The sequence below is a fragment of the Tyto alba genome, unplaced genomic scaffold (assembly GCF_018691265.1).
Source record: "Tyto alba isolate M040663 unplaced genomic scaffold, T.alba_DEE_v4.0 Super-Scaffold_6, whole genome shotgun sequence".
In the NCBI taxonomy this organism is placed as follows: Eukaryota; Metazoa; Chordata; class Aves; order Strigiformes; family Tytonidae; genus Tyto; species Tyto alba.
In genome coordinates this window covers 30,306,140-30,322,954 of record NW_024881327.1, presented here as the reverse complement: position 1 = coordinate 30,322,954, position 16,815 = coordinate 30,306,140, and the positions used below count along the sequence as shown (strand labels likewise).

Here is a 16,815-nt window from a genome sequence, read left to right as displayed (position 1 = left end):
ACAGACACCAGCTCCCTGTTACCATGACATCTGCCATTTCACAAGTAAGCAAACTAAATTTTGCTTTAACATACTCTGGAAAGGTTGTTCATTAACACTCTAAGACACTGAAAAATGTATTCTTCAGTACAACCAAAAGACCAGGCCTTGTCCAGAGAATTAGTTTGGTTCCACTTACATTTTTTAGAAGTATGCCTCTTAAAGAACGGTAGTGCTATTGCTGACAGTAGAGCTGTACTCCCCAAGACTATTACTACGCAATAAAGGGACCAACTTGTACATCAAGCAAAATAGCCAAACAGTTACTGACAGATATAAGCGTATCACAGATAACATAAAAAAGGCTCCCTTTTTCTTTTTTGTCTGCTTTGCATTCTGATTCAGATATACAGTCAGAATATACATATATTTTCATATATTCAGATGCACTTGTTAAACACTCTAATGAAATGATCTAGTGATATGTGTTAAAATATCAATATTTATTCTAATTAGCTCTCACCTGGTTACAAATATTTCTGCCACATGTTCATAATACATAGATAGCACAGCATACAGCTGATGTTAAAAAATATAATTGCTGAGGACAAAATATATGCATTTTCCCACTCATGGTATTATGTTATGGAGATAACCAGATCTTAATTATAAAAATCAAAGTATTTCTCCTTATTACATTGGAAATTAAATTAACAAATTTACCTTTTCAGGTTGTGTAAAAAATTTGGTTGGCAATACAGGGTCCTTCGGTGAATCTGCATTGCACAAAGCACTTTTGCTGTTGATTACACATAGTGCGACATCACATACTGTATAAAGTTTCTGAAGAAAAAAGAGAAGTATGCCTTAGGAATTACTTACTGTTTTTACACTGTACAGAGAATGCAATTCTTTAAAAAGTTTAATCTGTGTTCTAATAACCACCACTAAGGACATATTTTGCAATTACATCATTAACCATACTGTTGGCTCTTCAAACACATACGTAAGTCCCCATTTTTCATATGATACTATTTAATAAAAACTAGTAATACTTTACATGCCTATGCTGTACAATAGAAGCTCTTGCTCAATCGAATCACCATAAATGGTTTCTCATCTCTGCTAAAAACCAATAGATTAAACAGCAGCCATATACTACAGTATTTCCTCCCCCGGCAGCACAAGATATTTATGTTGGGAATCTAGGTGGCAGGAGTTAAAATAAGGCAGGCAAGCAGTAACAGGAATATTTAACAAATTTTGTTTATTAACTTCATTGGGTATTGTGTGTTGTATAAGGTCAGCAAGGTTCTGAAAGAATTAGATTGGCAACATACAATGCTCCCAATTAACACTCTTCTCTAAAAAAGTCTGAGCTAGTGCTTTCAGATTTCCTGCAAATCCTGTTCATCAACTGCTTGTGAAACCCTCAGCCCATCACCCACCACTTATCTGAATTGCATTTCTTACTTCATTGGCCTTTGGCTCATCAGGAGACTGAGCATCGCGGGTAAGCTTGATGTTTTCTGCCATCTTTTTCATGAAGGCATGGCTATTGTTCTCATTCTTTGTCATTAAAACTTCAAGCATGAACCACAGGCACCTAAAAAGCCATAAAACCGCAAGCAATTACATGCCAGTTTTTATACTGCAGCTCCCACATATAGCAATGTCTTAAAAAATTTTGTCAGCTGTACTAGCTTTTTCTTAAGAAACCACAATCAATTTGAAGATATCACAAACCGATAACATCATCCAAAGGTGTAAATAGAGACTATACCTTTAACACACAGACTTAATCGTACTCTTTGGGATAAATCTGCCAAATTAGCGTGCTGCTTATTGTATCTGTAAACACTGCCCAATCGATTAACATTTTTTCTCTTCCAAATATGAATAGAAGCAAGAATTCTGGTGCTACCATCATCTAGATGAAATACTGTAATCACTACCTTGGACTATGCCTATGTTCCTCTCAACAATGTGCCATGACCACACTCAAAACAGGCTTAAACAAATCATATTGCTGCTAGACAGTTACCCATATGACGTGGTTTAATACTGGAATTCAAATAGGAGAGGAGATCCAAAACTGAGTAGGTCAGATTATTGATAATGCTCCATACAGGAGGAAGAGAAATCCTTACAGACAGACATAATGGAATTAGCTTTCCCAATTTTCTTTCTTCGATATAGGGAGAAGCCATTACATTTTGACTGAAAGTTTGTTTTAAGGATTTTTCAATTATGACATAAAGCACAACTGGTCTGTCCATGCTATCAGCTGCTATCAAGCTTCACAGCTGCACATGGCTGAAGGGTCAACAACAGTCATAATATGGTAAAACAATACTTAGCTGGGAAAGACATATGGGTGGGTCTGAGAAATGCAAACTCTGCCAGTAGCTAATTTAATTCTGAAGCTCTGGAAGAGATTACCTTGTAGAAAGAGGCTAATAAAAAAACTAGAAAAACAGGATGACTGAACATTGGAATTCCCTGTCCACAAAAGCCCCCATCTTCTTAACTGATACAAATTAAAGATTGTAATGAAAGAGATTAAGGAACATTTCTCTCAAAAAAAATCAAAGTAAAAGAGGGTTGTGCTCCATCAAAACACTTAGTTATCCGGTGTTCAAATAAGACAAGATGTCTATATTCTGACTTACATGCAAGAGCTACGAAGGCTATAGTAAATCTGTTGGGATACCTTTACATCCAGCTATTTACTACTCTCAAGAACTTAAATGGGGTGAATACAGGACCAGTAACATACTACATTGATCCAGCTTCTCCAAAACCCTCTGTCATCCCAAGATTACTATTGAGGACAAAATTTACTCTGGTATTCCAGTTAACACAAGTCAACTTCAATAGCTTGATTTCCTCACTGAATCAACAAACAAAATAAATCATCATCAACCCTGAACAAGACCTTTCCAGAACAACAGTGGGATTTAATGTAGAAAAAAAAATAAGCACCTAGAGGAACAATCCCATAAAGTAAGTTCATTCTCCGTATCCATTTCAGTATTTTTGGAATGTGAATTTGGAAGAAAAAGAGACTGTCTCAAGATAAAAAACAAACCCAAACATACCTCTGTAAGAATAAGTACCACAGGTTATGGTTAAGGAACTTGCTAAGCATGTATTTACTTTACGTGACTGTATTTAGGCCATGTAAAACCAAGAGGAACTAGGGAGACAACTACAAAACACATTGCCAGTCTGCTTTTCCAAGTTTGTAAGCATCTATGTTAATACTTTGAAGTGAACACTATGACTCTCAGAACTCTTGAAAGAAACATTGTATTACATTATATGAGAAAAATGTTTTGCATTTATCTCAGGAGACTCTTCAGAGAAGTATTTCTGCCAAAATTCCTGTACAGAGTATTTCTTTGTTTGGAGCAGTCCTCTCTGGCTAGTTCAGCCAGCTTGTGACAAACATGAGGGAGGAAATTTGACAACAAAGGAGAGCTATACAAGGGGTGTCCAAAAAAGCTCTGTACTGCAAATCAGAACTTGCTCCATGCAATTTGGATAAAGTACACGCTGGAGGATGCTTTCAGATGTTGCCAGGAACAGGGAGTCCTGGGACAAAATGTAGAATTGATAATTAGGTAAAAAAAATCATCACTGACTTACAGGTTCTGACCAGGTGTTAGTTAAGTAACTCAGAAATCACGAGAAATTAAGCTTTTCATTTAAAGAAAGAATCAGACTTGGGACTCTTGCAGGTAAAAGTGCAAAAAGAATAAAGATGTGCACTGGTCTATTTGTGCCAAGAATGAACTGCTTTTCTGTTGGTGTATATTGTAGTATGTGGAAGTACATGCCTTTGTAATACCAAAGCAATACAGCTCACAGTTCCACCAAAAATAAGTACGAGAGAAAAAACCAAAACACTGAAATCAAAGCTGGGGCAAGACACACTTTAACAATTTTTTAAAAGTGTTAAAATTTAACTATTATTAAAATTCATTACAAGACACAAAGGAATATAAATGTTATACTTAAGGTATGAAAGATTATTTAAGTCATACAAGACTTAAACTGGAAGTTTGGCCATATAAGTCTCAAACTGGAAAAAGACCAGAACAAGCTTCTGTATGACAGGCTTGTGTACAATAATCTGTGCTGAATGCATTAAGAAGCACTAAATCTGCACTGCACATGTATAGTGCAAATGGTTAAGTCAACAGGAAACTTAGTATGAACTCTACTAAGTTTGCATAGGTGGGAAATAAAAAAAGCCAAAAAAGTTTCCAGTGCAGCAGGACTCTGACCCAGCATCAGTGGCATTATGTTTTCAAGTCTTGGAGAAGCTCTGTACTTCATAAATTCCAAAATATTTGAACTGACATCCCTTGGCATCCCTTAAGTGTATTGGGAAATTCTACCGATATTCCTAGGCACAAATACAAGAATCTAAAATAATTACTTCACTTTAAGAAGCCTAGACAACTCACTAATCTGGTATACTACAATGTGACCTACAGGCTACCATTTGGTCTTTTAGAATACACTGCTAAGCAGCTGTTGATGCCTTCTTCCCCTGGTTAGTGTTACACATTTCCAAGATTACTGTTTTGCAAAATACTGTTGATAAAACAAAGGGTTCCTTTTCCTAATCAGCTTTTTCCAAGCACAGAAAAATTCCCAGCATAACAGTTCTAGAATCATTTGACACTTACTCTTTGACATCACGAAGCTGATCAACATCCTGAGGTTTTGTAAAATCTGGATCATGTGCCAGTAAGTGAATCATATATGGTACCACATATTCAGGCAGCAAGGATAGCAATTTTTCTGCAGTAACAAAAACCCCATATATAACCTCTATATTACACACATACACATGCATCACAAGAGACACTTTTTCAAAGTATTACTTTTTCAAATAATGGAATGTAAAATTTCAATTTGCATCTTCTTCCTCCAAATTTTACTTTTAATGAATCATTAAAAATAAAATGATCAAGCTTTACTACTACAAAACTACTTGGTCTTAATTCAGGAAGGTCATAAAGCCTAAAATACTAGAAAACAAAATTTTGTTTTTTGAGCAAAACAACTACCACAATAACAGCATTGTATTTTCCATGTGTAATTCACAGCAATGTACAGAATAGTAGTTTAGCACTGGCATAAACCATAAAATAAGTAAATTTAGATTTGAATGTGTCTAATGTAGAGATGAGGAAACAAATTAAACTTATTCCATGTTTCTTTACACAAGTAATTTGCTTACGTTTTAATGATTATTCCTTCCAGTTTAGTAGTTGATTATTGTATTCTTAACAATTTTACTGAAATACTAACCATTAGCCATAGGATTCTGCTTAATATATTCTCTTCGTATACTGATGTTTTTGAGCAAGCACTGTCTGGCATGTGCTCTTCTCTCTTTCACAGGGTCTTTGGCACACAAAGCAAAGATTGCCATATATTCCAAAGGGAGCAGTAATTTCACAAGTGCCTTATGCAGTTTCTGGGCAAAGATCTGCCTCACTTGGTAGCACTCATCCTATAGCAACACAAAGCATAACAGAGCAACCATAAAAATCATGTTTGTTTTTTTTTTAAAAAAAAAAAAAGGCATTCAAGGTGGAATTATGAGGAGACATTCAACAGGTGTAGCACAATAAATATTTGAAATGTCAAGAACACTTATGAAAGCTGCAGTGAGGAACAGAAAATACTCAGTGTAGCAGCACCAAAAGCTCAGATGTAAGGATTCAGAACTCAATTAAGAGTCATTTCAATTCAAATGCAGTTACTTACATTAATGACAAGTGCACAGAGCTGGAACTGTTCTGGGGTAATTATTTCATGGTAACAGGGTTCCTGTGCAAGCTTCATTATTGCACTGCCAGCAGCTAGTCGCAGTCGAGACATATCCGATTTACTATACAAACATGAGAGAAGAAAACAAAACAAACAAAACAACAAAACACAACTCACCACAACTATCCTTAAATTACTTGCATGTCACTATTTATTCTTTTTACAAGATCAATGAGCAATTAAGGTTTCTCCCTGTCAGATCAGATCAGTTCTACAGCTTCAGATCAAGGCAAATTAACCCAACCAGATTTGTGAAAATAAGGTGGTCTGCTTTCCCCCACAAAATAGTGAAATGAGAAGAGTCCCGTTTCTTGTTTTCCTATTACTGTCTTAATGAAAACAACACTTCTGCCACAGACTTTCTCTTTCCTTCCTCACTCTCAGAATGAAGATGAGGTGCAAAGTTATTCCACTGTTGGAATGAAGAAGCTCTACGCAAGATCATCCAACTCACAAGTGTGTTAAATGTCACCACTCAGTTTTTTCAAAGATACTCCTGCAGGTCTTTTACTCTCTAGAAAGTCTATTACTATCAAGATATCTACAGGGTTCTAAGTTAGCTTATTAGTAAATTACAAGAAAGAGGGAGTATCAAGCGTATTTTTATACTGTCATTCTACTCCTAATACTAAAACTCCAATCAGATCTGTTTTCTATCATCCCATTAGCCAACATTTTGCTCACCTTTAAATTCTAAAAAAGCTCCAAAAAAATTAATATTCTTTGAAATTCTACTAAAAAATTGATGGAAGCCTGGAAGGAACAAAATCTGACCTGATTCGCTTCTGTTCTGTCAAGTCCCCTTCACTGACGAGCATAGCTGATAATAATCGGAGTGTGGAATTTGCGGATTTTGACTGGTTGTTTTTCATACCCAACAGCCAGCGTACCAGAAGTTTAATTGCTTGCACCTATCAAAAACAAACAAATCAATAATAAACTTACTTCCTGAAGTTGGTAAGACACTAAAACCTACTGCTGTCAAATTGAAATTTCCATAGACTCCTATTTATTAGAGCTGATACATTTTTAAAGCAATGGAATGAAGCAGTAAATATTTACAGAGTGAAGAACGAAGTAGCAGTTTTTGTAACATTAGGACATTTCAACTACTGTTCAGTGTCGATTCTCAAGTGCATCTAGAGGATGCAGGATACTTGGTACGTGATTAAAAGTAAGAGCAACTAGATAAACATTTATAGAAATAGCCATAATTAGATTCACAGTAAATAAACTATAAAGATGAATAAAATTCATCAGGATCTCAATTTATTTCAAATCCATTTACAGTCAGTAAAGTCAAATTACCCTTCTTGTCAGGAAACCCAGAATTTTTGAATCTCTTAATTTTTTCAACATTCAGTATAATTAATATTGATAAGTGAAAACACCAAATGCATAGTTTCCACCAGTTCTATAACTGTGTGTATAATGCACAAAAGCTCTAGAACACTACATGTTCTAAAGAAACTAATACAAAAATACCCAAAGCAATTTATTCTAATACTCTCCATTGCACAACTTGGAAAAAAGTAAATTTTTAATCTCAGATATACACATTATCGCTGACAGCAGATTGTTCACCTTTGCTAGTACTTCAGGAGAAACTTCTTCATCTGGAGACCACAATTTTCCATTTTTCTCACCTGTTGACTACAGACATTCATGTAAGTTTAAGAACTGGTTCTAGTCATACAGAAAATGCCCAAGTAAAAATGGAAAAAAGTCATGGACTAAGCTTTCTTTCACACAAAGATCTTTTATAATGCAATTATCACTGCACTAGCCATTATTAGAACATTATTGACTCATTTAACAAAAAAGCTCTATTCCCCAGAGAGTTAATAAAAAGCAAACAGAATAGTAAGGACTTGCCAGAAAAAGAAAATCTTACCCTGTCATTCATTAGGAGATCTTTCACAATGAAATTTGCAACAACAGATTTCATTGGAGAAGCAAACTGGTCTGGAGCCAACATAGAAATATGACCCAATGAGACTAATGGAGTTATAAGTTGTTCTGGTACATCAGCATTCAAACTTCTACTAAGAGGCTGAGGAAGAAAAAAATAAATAAAATAAATAAATTCAAAATTCAACTATAGATTAGTAAGATAGCATGCCTAAAAATAATTTATTTTTCTACTGGATTGCTGATGAGTTTCACAGTTTTTTCCATACGAATTAATAAAGTTAGCAAATCAAAATGGAGAAAGAATGTGATTTCTTAATTAACAGAGTAACCAAAAATCTCACATGAGACAACGGCAAACCAAATTTTCTATTCTCCTGTTTTACCAGTGAAATACATTCAAACCTCTGAGACATGGGAAAAACTGACTCCATTCTACTCATGAGTTGTGAAAACCTGAACCATAACTACAAACGGCAGAAAATAATAGCAGGTAAAAAAACCTTGGAAACCATCAGGGATATTTTTATTAGAGATCAGTATTTCCCTTCCAGGTAACAGTCACCAGGATAATTCCATGCTGCTGTATCACCCAGCACCCTCACATTGTATTCTGGTATTAGGGAGGGAACACGGACTCTCACAGAAGTCTAAGCAGAGATCAAACTCTGTAAGTTTAATTCAAAGCTTTTCACACTTCTGAATTATGAATATGTTCAAAGACAGCCAAGATTAAGAATCTAAGATATTTTACAAGTGCAGATTAATTATGTTATTATTTAAGAGATTACAGTGAAAAGTAATAACCTCCCTACTCTGTATAGGGTGACTTTCTGCTTTGCGACTTGTCTAAGCAAGCAGTAAGTGAGCAGTAAGCTGATGTCTGAGCTTACAGTCAAGTAGTTATTCTGCACTAACTTCCTCAGTGAGAAAGTGCTGTACGTGCAAATACCTTAAAGCATGGTAATTTAACAGTTTGAAAGTAGAGGATGTTCTCTCTTATTTAACATCTGCTAAATGTGTCCCCATGGGATTTAGTGTGTATCATTCCAGCATATTTGATTTATTTTCCCCTAACTTGTCCTGTGTAGACAAAAAGGAATACCTTATCTATCAGACATCAAAATATTAATCATTTGCTACTGTAAAATTAATGACTTCTCTCATTTATCTGTAGGTTTCCTGACCTCATAAATTGTTATCTGTTAATAAACAGTATGAATTAATGTTAACTACTAGTTATCAATTAAGAACAGAAACAAATCTTAAAAAACAAAAAAGGTAGACATACCTCAAAGATCTGTGCAAGTTGCACTTCTTTATTTGAAAATATGGCATGTATACAGTGAACGGCTTGTTTTGCCTGATGAGGAGTGCCTCTTTTTGCTTTCTGATGCAAAATCGGAATTAGTGTTCTGTGAACATTAAACAAAATACTTCAAAATGCAAATTGCAATCTACAAAAAATAAAGCTCTTCACCTATACAAATCTGTCTTCACCGTCTTATAAACCAAACATTCCTCTGAAGTCTGTTCAGGAAAGATCATAAAGTGAAAAGCAGGATGGAATTATATTTAGTAATACTCGTTGAATATCTGATTGTACGTATTTAAACAGAAAAAAGCCCACAGGGAAAAATCAAACATGAAAGAAAATAGTGATAAAATAAGGCTGTTTAAGAAGCCAAATATTAGGTGGGGGGAACCTGACAGGTTCAGCTAGGGTAAACTCCTGGTCTTGTTATACAAGCTGAGAAGTGGCAGGGCTGAAGAAAATTTATGAAAGCTAGGGAAAAACATTAAACATCAGTGTGTTTATAAGTCTTTACTGCTTTAGTTTTGGTCTTTAATTGCAAAAGTATACTCAAGCGAACAACTCTCTTGTTCTGAGCTTTTGCATTTGAATCCCCTGAATCTATCTGCTGGTCAGAAGCCACCAAAAGAGCAGGGCAGAAGCCACTCCAGAGACCAGGCTGAGGTTGGTCAGACTGTTTGGTTCCACTCCTGTGAGAGTGCTGGAAAGCAGGCCTATCCCCTGAGAGGTTGTTGTCTGAGACACTAACTCGTGAGGTTTACCATGCAATTCACCCAGCAACTGACACGAGAAAACAAAACTGCCTAGGAAAGCATCTGACACAAAAACATCTAAAAAAATTCTTTGCTTTCTTGAAAGGCTCAGTAACAATACAGCATTCGGTACATGGATTATTTAGCACCCAGCCTTCACTGACATATTCTACATAATCAGAATCAGCAGCAAGAGGTGGAAGACAAGCTTGCACAGTTAAAAGAATGAAGCATCAAACATTTTCTTCAAAAACCACACAAAACCTCAAAACTAACAAAAGACCCCTTGAAAAATGCTAACAGTATACTAAGAGAGAACGTCTCTTCTCAAACCTGCTAAGGTTTCACAAATTGGATTAAGTAAGAACCAAAACAGCAAAGATTTCAGTAAAACCTACAGTTAAAATAAGCCTCATTGCCTAACCTACAGTTTTCACAGCATTAAGTACATGCACATTAAAGCATCTTTGCCAGGCAGCGCATCAGTTATAAACCACACCTCATCACACCCCTGCTGACACCGATCTGCAAAAGGTGAAACCTGACATGTTTACATGCACCTTTATATGTTTACATCTACAGGTTTACACATGGTCCATAAGCTCTCTTTGAGCATGGCAAATGCTTCCATCAGACTCTAGAGTCATATGGCAGTCCTTGTCCATGAACTGGCACACAAACCCATTCGCTTTTCATATGAGGAAGAGCTTGAACACGACTTCAAAGGACAGGGAGCAGCGTGCTCACACAAGTGGTTTAAGGAAAAAAAAAAAAAAAAAAACAAAAACAACCCAAACAGGTCACTTGAAACAAACTGCTTGCTAATTATATCAAATTTTAAATTTATGATAAAGATTTCTGAATACATGAAATCTGGAACATCTACTTGTCCTCAGACTTCATTTTCTTTGCATCAGTGTAAACACTGACCTGGTTTTGGCTTTCAGAACATTAACGTGACTTGCTTGCAAACCATGCCAAGGGCTAGATGTCCATTTTGACAGTCATTTGAGACTGCCCTGACTATACTTCTGCAATACCTGGCTAAGGCATGAAGCCAGAAGAAATGTCAGCAATAATATCAGCTCCTTTGACAGAAGATGATATACCCCAGCAATGTACAGTCTCGATTATACTCTAGTAGGGAACTGTAGACAATTGGGACTATACTGGAAACTATACTGACAATGGTGATTTCTGGACTTTTCCTTCTCTTCACCCCTACAAATGCCTTTAAAGCCATCTCATATGTGAACTTGTAACGTTTTTCTTTTGCCAAAATCTGATTCAAATCAGAATTTGAGGTTACATCTTCAATTCACTGAGAATTTAAGGTGTACATTGGTATGCATTTTAGCATGGTAATATCCAAGGTGCTATTTTAATATACGAGAAGTTGAAACCTGTGCTTTATAATCTGGATTAGTTAGTTACTAACAGTCTAATTTTAAGGTTTTAGAAGTTACCCACAAGGTTTCAAATAGTCTGTGAATACCTAGTAGATTATGCAGCTTTAATCAGCAGCTAAAGCATGAATTGCATAATGACGATTTTTAGACAGCCAATTATTCTTTCTTAGAAATTCATGCCTGCTTTTGGTTCTTGTTTCCCAACTTGTTTCATAACAAACAGAGCTGTTAACCATCAGAGATTATATTTTTGTTCCTTACAAAGATAGAAAAATTGTGTGAAGGATAGATATGAGTAGAAATGATGCCAAAGAATTACATCTTCACCATATTTTTGCTGTTGCTTATTTTGTAACCTGGGAAACACGCTACGCACTTTTTTTAATGTAACCATTATAAGAATATTTTTAAGAAGTACCTAACATCTTCAATAAATACACAAAAACTGCGAGAATGCAGGATTTAAAAACGAAGACACAGAAAGGTAGTGAAGGAATATAAAATGATGGAAGAGAAGCTCTTCTTATTACAAGGCTATAAAACAATTTTAGGGGCAACATACTGAATAAACTATCAAGAGGCAGAATTCCTGGTGTGAAAAGCAGCATATAAAGAAATACACTCACGATCTTATCTGTGGCAAATCTGTTTCTATTTTGTGACCCGTGTTTCTGAAAATCTGTATGGCTGCCTCAGCTACCTTATCATCTTCCATCCTGAGGCACTGCAGCAGAGACTCGTAGGTCTCTGCAGAGTGGAACGAGGTAGGATGTGTAAAGGACAGAACCTGTAGATACACATTAAAACAAAGGTATATTTATTCATGGTAAATGAATCATCAGAAAAACAAAATTATATCTGTTTATGAGCATCAACATAAATAGCTATTACATGCTCATATGAGATTATTACATTCAACAACTGCATTTTGGAGAAGGTGACAGGCATTTTTGAATAAATTCATCTATGCTTTCTTCTTCAGGTTCTCCCCTCCTCCAAGTATTTTAGAAGATACTAAATTATTTGAATATGCAAACATATTTATTAAAATCAACACTTGTCAAAGACTGCTTGTTTATATTCCAATATACTTAAGAGTGCCCTTTTTCAACTTAACTGAAATCTCAATTTCTCCAGAATCTATAGTCCCTCAGCAGAAAAGAAATCAAGATGGTTAAGATATCTACAAATAAAACATAGATTACTGTCCTTTTAATCTAAAGCTAATGAAATATAACACATTCTGTTAACTTGGAAAAATGTCAAATAAGAAACTAAGCATGCACAGATTCAAGGTAGGACAAGAGAGAACAAAAGGTTATCCCAAAGCAAAACTATATTAAGTATAGTAAAGTTCAGACAACGTAAGGTAGGGAAAACAATGAAAAATTGCATGTATTTTGCGTATTCTTTGGATTTATCTTATCTTGGGCTTCTTTGATCAGAGTTGCCTACTCATGTGTGTATCAGTGTGTGAAATAACATTCTCAAAGACATCCACGTCACAGGAACAAAATCTTCAACCTTGGCAGTTTTCTTTTCTGAGCTACATTAGCAAACAGACATTGCTTCCTTGCATATTTCTGTATAACTACTTCTACACAGCTGCCATTACCAAATTTGGTGTGATATGTCTCCATGAACTCCACCTCATTCATTCACGCTTCCGAAAAGTCTCACTTTAATTATGTAACCTTCCCCTCCATTCCCTCCTGTATTTTATACTGTCCTTTGTAACATATTAAAAATAAAATCTCATTACCAAACTGCCAAATCAATCACAGACATTTTCCAGATATTTCAAATCCTTCTTTTTCCCTCAGCCATTTCTTCTCACCACCGAATACACAAGTTTCTCCGTCCCCTTTTTTTCCCCTCTACATAACTTGGCTCTTGAGTTTATTGCTTGCTTTCGTTCCAGTATCATATAGGCCCCAAAGAACATGCCTCTAACTTCCCTATTTCTCTTCCTCTCACTTTACTTCTGCACCTCCTTCTATACAATCTCCCTAAGGAAAAAACAATTTCTGCTTTAATGTGCATATTTCAACTCTTGGTACCCTTTTCAAAACATACTTCTTCCAAAAAATATCTCTTTCATTATTCTTTTCTCAAGTGAGTATTAATAACCAAACCCTTTCATACACTAAAAAAAGCAATTATCTAAATAACAACTATTAAAACCATGCTACCATTAATTCTGTAGTCATACCACTTTTATCCCTTCCATTACAAACTATAGCTGCATTAATGTATATTACCTTGAGAAGTTCAAGTCCTGCACGAATAGCAGTATCAGGACTTACACCCTCCTCTTCATCATCAGCTGTCCCCTCTATGGATTTATTCATTAGTTTTACTAGTGCACTGAAATAAGATATAAATAAAAAAAAAAAAAAAAGGCAAATTAATGTGATAATGTACCATGTTAAAGCCTGGAGATATCAACAAGATTACTTGTTTTTGACAGTAAATAAAGAGAAGGCAATAATTCATTGGGGGAAGGTGTGGTGGTTTTTTTTGTTTTAGTTTTTGGGTGGTTTTGTTTTTTAAACCAAGATATTCCATTATTCCTTTTTCTTCTGACTTCGCTTTCTGCAAAGTTAATTCTTCAGGGACAAAAAACAACAAAAAACAAACAAACCAAACCAAAAAAAAACCAAAAAAACCAAAACAAATCAAAACCAAAAACACCCCCCCCACCATGTAGGCAGTGTTCAGATCAACACATAGTTGCATGAGTCTCAGAATGTAATTAGGTTGCCAGACAAGTCTCAAAAGAAATCCAAACATTCTCTTACACAATCCCACAAAAGCTAATTAATTCAACTGCTATACGGAAGACCATGTTGCAGCTAACTATGTGAAAATTATGATCATCATTTTCACCTTAAGTCCCACAAACAGCAGTTTCACTAGGAATAAGTACTGTATTTTAAAAATTATTTGCAGACAGCACTGAAAAGCAATATCACAAATAAATAAATAAATAAATAAAAAGTATTCTCTAGGCTTCTGGAAATGATCATGTCTACATAATTTTATTTATTTTTTTTAATCATATTTACTGCAAGGACAGTCTAAGCTAAATCCTAAGGTTAAAAAAAATATTTTTTGTCATTTAAATCATCTTTAGTATAATTTATGATCATGATAGTTTGATTTTTCAAACTTACCTAATGGCTTCTGAGTCAATATGTACAGGGGCAATTCTTTCCAAAAGAAATTTGACCATTTCCAGAAAAGGATTTGTTGGCTGCTTAGGATTTGCAAGTTTCCGGGCTATCTCTCTCTACAAGAATGTTAGATACAATCACAAGAATTATACTCATTTTACTCTACTTCTTAAGACTGTTGAATAAGCTAAATATAGCCCCTTCTTTTAACCACAGAGATTGTCTAAATACTTAGTGAAATGTACTTTAAGGAGGGCTATTATCACCAAATCTTTTTTTATCATGTTATATTGAAAGCAGACACACTTTACCGAACGATTTAAGTGTAAGATGCATGCATTTAGGTTCCTAGTGAGAGTTCTTCAGAGTTTCTTAAGGAATTGCAGGCCAGACCCAAAACAGAATCAAGGGAGAGCTAAGAGCAAGGTAGACAGAATTTCAGTATCTATGTTGACATGTTGACAAGAGTAATCTATAAATCTGTTGGTAACGCTGTTCTATGTATGAGATTTCACAAGCAAGGATGAAAAAACTGCACTAGAAGCTACGCTACCGCAACTGTGCAGAAGCACTATGCTATCTTGGCTACACCACATGTTCAGACCCAATGTACTTGCCTATGAATGTTTTGGATACAATAATATCTTTTGCCCCTCTGAATGCCCCAAATGTCAAGAACATTAAATTCAGCTACAAACCCAGCAGAAGGTGGATAAAAAGGTATTTTTAGTTTTGAACAGAAGTCTAAAAATCTCTCAAATAAATGATTTCTTGACCTTCCTTCTCCTAAAGGGTTGGGTGCTGCAGACCCTACAAACTAGGAAATGTTGTCCTAAATTATCTTCAGGAAGAGGGAAGAAGCCTTCCTCTTGAAATTCCATCACTGCATTCCCAAAGTGCAATATCTATTATTTTAGGAGTCAACATACTCTCTACATCAAGCAGTTAGGACATAATTCTGAGTGTCATTTTGTTCCCTTCCCTGGACAACTCCAGAGGCACTAGACAAAACAAGTAGCCTATCTTTGTGTCTTGACGCTCTCTATTGTGATTTCTGTCAACGAAATTGCTTATTTTGGGACCATAATGAAAAAAAAAAAAAAAAAAAAAAATCTGTGATTGTTGGCACAATCTGTAGATCTCTAGAAAAGTCTGATTTAATATTAAAGTGTGTATTTTCAAAGAGGTTAAATAGATGAGATAGATATGAGAGAGAGAGAGAGAGAGAGAGAGAGAGAAAGGGAGAAAGACTAATCTCAAAGTTCTAGGAAGAAAAATACATTAACAATATGCAGGTGGTGTAATATTTCACTTGCTGGCACTCAGAAGAAGTTTCATTAGTGTCAGAAGACAGTTTAGGAACCTTACCATAAAAGAGACACTTCATATAAAATATTTTTTAAAATTAAATTACTCTTCTAGACTTTCTGCTTGATGTTCATAATTCCAGGAAGGAATAAAGCTAATGTTTTCTTAGGAAGCAAGATGATGATGATCAATTATATTTTCTATAACCTCTACAGGTTAACCAAAGAGGTATTTTATGAAAATCAGAACACAAAAATCATGTTAAGGTACCAAGAGAGATCATTAACTCTTAACAACAGTTTTAAGCACAAATATTTAAGGTATAAAAGTTTGCTTTCCCATTTCCTTACCACACAGACATCTGCCTGTTTACAAGAACATGTAGGACTAATTAACAGTTCAAGCTGGGACCGGAGTTTCTCATCGTCACCCAGGACCTGATTGAATTTCTTCACAAAATCTTGTGCTTTGCCAGGATCTGGAAGGTTTTCTGTATGATTAAACACAATTTAACATAAGATAAATTTGCCACTTCAGTATGTCAAGATCCACAGAAACACAATTTCCAGGAATGTTATAACAGTTTATAGAACTTATTAACACTCACTTGCTATGGTCATCAGCTTTCCAAACATGGCAGCACTGTTTGCTTCTGACTGAGGGCAACAGCAAAAACAAACAAACAAATCAGTGATATCTCCTTTATAAAATGTAATTTTAAGCTGATCTGTTAGTTCTTCTACAGCACTATATTCTACTCTGGAATCTTATGCTTTTGTTTTAAGAATAAACACTAGAATAGTGTAACAGTATCATTACCAGCTACTACACACAGAAAAAGGGGAAAAAAATCTTGCAATATCAAATAACTGCAAAAATTCACTAATTCACATAACAGATCAAAATCAGTTGTTGGAAAACGACCTCAAAATAACCCCAAACAATTCCCCCAAGCCCATCCCCCCCACACCAAAACCCCAAAGCAATGCCCTTCTATTTAAAGTTTCTGCTAGTTTAAACATATGCTTATACATAAAATTCCAATATAAATACTTAAAAACTTTTGTTTTCAAACAAACAAGTCATTGCTTTATGTTACAACATATTCCATT

The 16,815-nt window shown here is 35.1% G+C and overlaps 1 protein-coding gene across 2 annotated transcripts in view; it reads right to left on the bottom strand.

Moving 5' to 3' along the window:
- PDS5A (PDS5 cohesin associated factor A) overlaps positions 1-16,815 on the bottom strand; it is an 86,198-nt gene that overhangs the window by 13,263 nt on the left and 56,120 nt on the right. For both annotated transcript variants that reach the window (XM_032999288.2, XM_032999286.2), the window contains exons 15-28: positions 16,311-16,359; positions 16,054-16,193; positions 14,396-14,511; positions 13,481-13,586; positions 11,846-12,006; positions 9,035-9,158; positions 7,727-7,885; positions 7,417-7,485; positions 6,607-6,743; positions 5,770-5,893; positions 5,308-5,512; positions 4,680-4,794; positions 1,453-1,585; positions 703-822 (exon numbers count right to left, since the gene is read on the bottom strand). In XM_032999288.2, the coding sequence (XP_032855179.2) occupies positions 703-822; positions 1,453-1,585; positions 4,680-4,794; positions 5,308-5,512; positions 5,770-5,893; positions 6,607-6,743; positions 7,417-7,485; positions 7,727-7,885; positions 9,035-9,158; positions 11,846-12,006; positions 13,481-13,586; positions 14,396-14,511; positions 16,054-16,193; positions 16,311-16,359 (1,758 nt within the window). The remainder of the gene's footprint in view (positions 1-702; positions 823-1,452; positions 1,586-4,679; positions 4,795-5,307; positions 5,513-5,769; positions 5,894-6,606; positions 6,744-7,416; positions 7,486-7,726; positions 7,886-9,034; positions 9,159-11,845; positions 12,007-13,480; positions 13,587-14,395; positions 14,512-16,053; positions 16,194-16,310; positions 16,360-16,815) is intronic.